Here is a 2,149-nt window from a genome sequence, read left to right as displayed (position 1 = left end):
GGCATCGCAACAGCGCGGCCTGCGCGGGGCCGGGGGTCCCTGAGCCCCCAAACCTGGGCAACCAGTGCCCGGAGAGCTCCCTGACCCAACCCCGGGGGTCCCTGAGCCCCCAAACCTGGGCAACCAGTGCCCGGAGAGCTCCCTGACCCAACCCCGGGGGTCTCTGAGCCGCAAATCTGAGCCCCCAAAGCCCCATGGGACCAGGGGAGCCCCCCAGGAGTCTCTAAGATCCCCAGGCTGGGGGTCCTGGTCCCCGTGATCCCCCAGCTCCACTTTGGTGACTCCACAGCCCCCTAGATACAGGGACCCTCTGCCCCACCTGGTGGTCCCAGCTGTGACACCCCACAATCCCAACACTCCTGTCCCCACTGACCCCTCCCATTCTGCAGGTTTCTGGCCCCCCTTTCGCTCAGTCCCTTCCCCTTTCAACCCCCCCCAGACACCCACTCAAGGGCACGAGGAGGGGACAAGGACCCCCCCAGGCCACCCCCTGCCATGTCTGAGCAGGAGGAGAAAACCCTTTGTGGGGGTGAGTGAGACATTGTGGGGTGGGGGCTCCTCCCAGCAGGGAGGGGATGGGGGGGGCTGCACCCCCCAGCCTGGACCCTCACCCTGAGATCCCACAGACCGTGAGGGGACATCCCCAGGAGTGACCCTCAGCGACAGCCTCGTCCTCACCAGGAGCAGGTGAGGACCCCACGGACCTTGGGCTGGCAGGGAGGGGGCTCTGGGCACCCCAAAGACACCCCCCCCCCTCCATCCTTTTCCTCCAGATCCACGGAGCTGCTGCCCCCCTCCACCATCCGCCTGGACCGGGAGAACATCTCCTGCATCGGGAAGCTCCGGGATCAGGGAGGGATCCACAGCCTCTACCTGCAGCAGGTACGGAGCTGTGGGGCAGCTGAGACCGACCCTGGGCCTGGGGGGGACACAACCCCCCCCAGATCTCCTCCTGTCTCCCCTCCCCAGCATCCAGAGGGGAGGGAAAACAGTCTCCCTCCATCCGGGATCTGGTCCCAGTGACCACCCCCCACAGCCCCCACCCCAGAGGTCTCTGAGCCCCCCAAACCTGGAGGAAAAAGTGTTTCCCTCCCATCTGATACCAGTCCCACTGGAATTCCAGTGAGGGTCTGGGATCAGCCACCTGGTGTTTCCAAACCCCAAGGGTCCTCCTGAATTTTGGGGTCTCTCCATGTCCTCACCCCCGCAATTCCCTCTCCATGATCTCCCCTGTGGTGGGACATTCTACCCCCGATCCCAGGACGCTCCCAAAATCCCCAAATTTTTCATGCCACGGGAAAAACGCATTGTTATATTTAATTTTTCTATTTTCTACTTTATTTTCTGTTTCCTATCTTTATTTTCCAGAACAAAATTGAGAGGATCGAAAATTTGGGCTGTTTTCCCAACCTGAGGTACGGCAGCTCCTGCTTCCAGGGAAATGGCTTTCCATGGGCTCCCACCTTCCCTTGGCCAGGGAGGGGGCTCAAATTCCAGCCCCTGGGAGCTGTGACATCCCCCCCTCACCCTCCCTGTGCTCTCCAGGTTCCTCTGCCTGGCTGGAAACCGCATCCAGAGGGTGGAGAACCTGCAGCCCCTGCCTCACCTCTGTGCCCTGGACCTGTCCCACAACCTCATCCAGGTGCTGGACACAGGTGGGAAGCAGGAAGGGATGCTGGGGCTGCCAGTGTGTGTGTGGAATATTCATTCCCACCTTCCCTGCCTCAGTTTTCCTGGCTCTGGGGTGTCAGGGCTGCTCTAGGAGTCGCTTTGGGAGTGGGTGAAGAGCTGGGGGAGTTTGGGGGAGCAGGAATTTGGCTGGGCAGGGGTGGGGGGCTCAGGTCCCACCTCAGCACCTTTTGTCCTGGCAGAGGAGCTGCCCCGGAGCCTCCAAATCCTGGATTTAACGGGAAACGAGTGCACCCGGCAGCAGGGATACAGGTGGGTCAGGGGGGAGGAGGGGGAGAACAAGCCCCCCCCCAAAAAAACCCCCAGGGGAGCCTCTCAGCAGGGTACAGCCCCCCCAAACCAGGAGAAGCTTTGGGGTGAGCTAATTGTGGCCTCCCAGTGCCTAAAGATGGACAGAGACTTCGGAAAAGGGCCTGGAGTGACAGGACAAGGGGAATGGCTTCCCACTGCCAGAGGGGTA

General features: G+C 61.8%; 1 protein-coding gene across 1 annotated transcript in view; it reads left to right on the top strand.

Annotated features, from left to right (window-relative positions):
* Nucleotides 1-6: 6 nt before the first annotated feature.
* LRRC46 (leucine rich repeat containing 46) overlaps nt 7-2,149 on the top strand; it is a 4,271-nt gene continuing 2,128 nt past the window's right edge. The window contains exons 1-6 of the mRNA XM_017837909.1: nt 7-529; nt 627-687; nt 774-882; nt 1,369-1,415; nt 1,546-1,655; nt 1,872-1,941. Coding sequence (XP_017693398.1) covers nt 496-529; nt 627-687; nt 774-882; nt 1,369-1,415; nt 1,546-1,655; nt 1,872-1,941 — 431 coding nt within the window. The 5' untranslated portion in view covers nt 7-495. The remainder of the gene's footprint in view (nt 530-626; nt 688-773; nt 883-1,368; nt 1,416-1,545; nt 1,656-1,871; nt 1,942-2,149) is intronic.

Source organism: Lepidothrix coronata, unplaced genomic scaffold (assembly GCF_001604755.1).
Source record: "Lepidothrix coronata isolate B3197 unplaced genomic scaffold, Lepidothrix_coronata-1.0 Scaffold316, whole genome shotgun sequence".
NCBI lineage: Eukaryota > Metazoa > Chordata > Aves > Passeriformes > Pipridae > Lepidothrix > Lepidothrix coronata.
The sequence above is the reverse complement of the archived record's forward strand: the minus strand, read 5'-3'. Positions and strand labels throughout refer to the sequence as shown.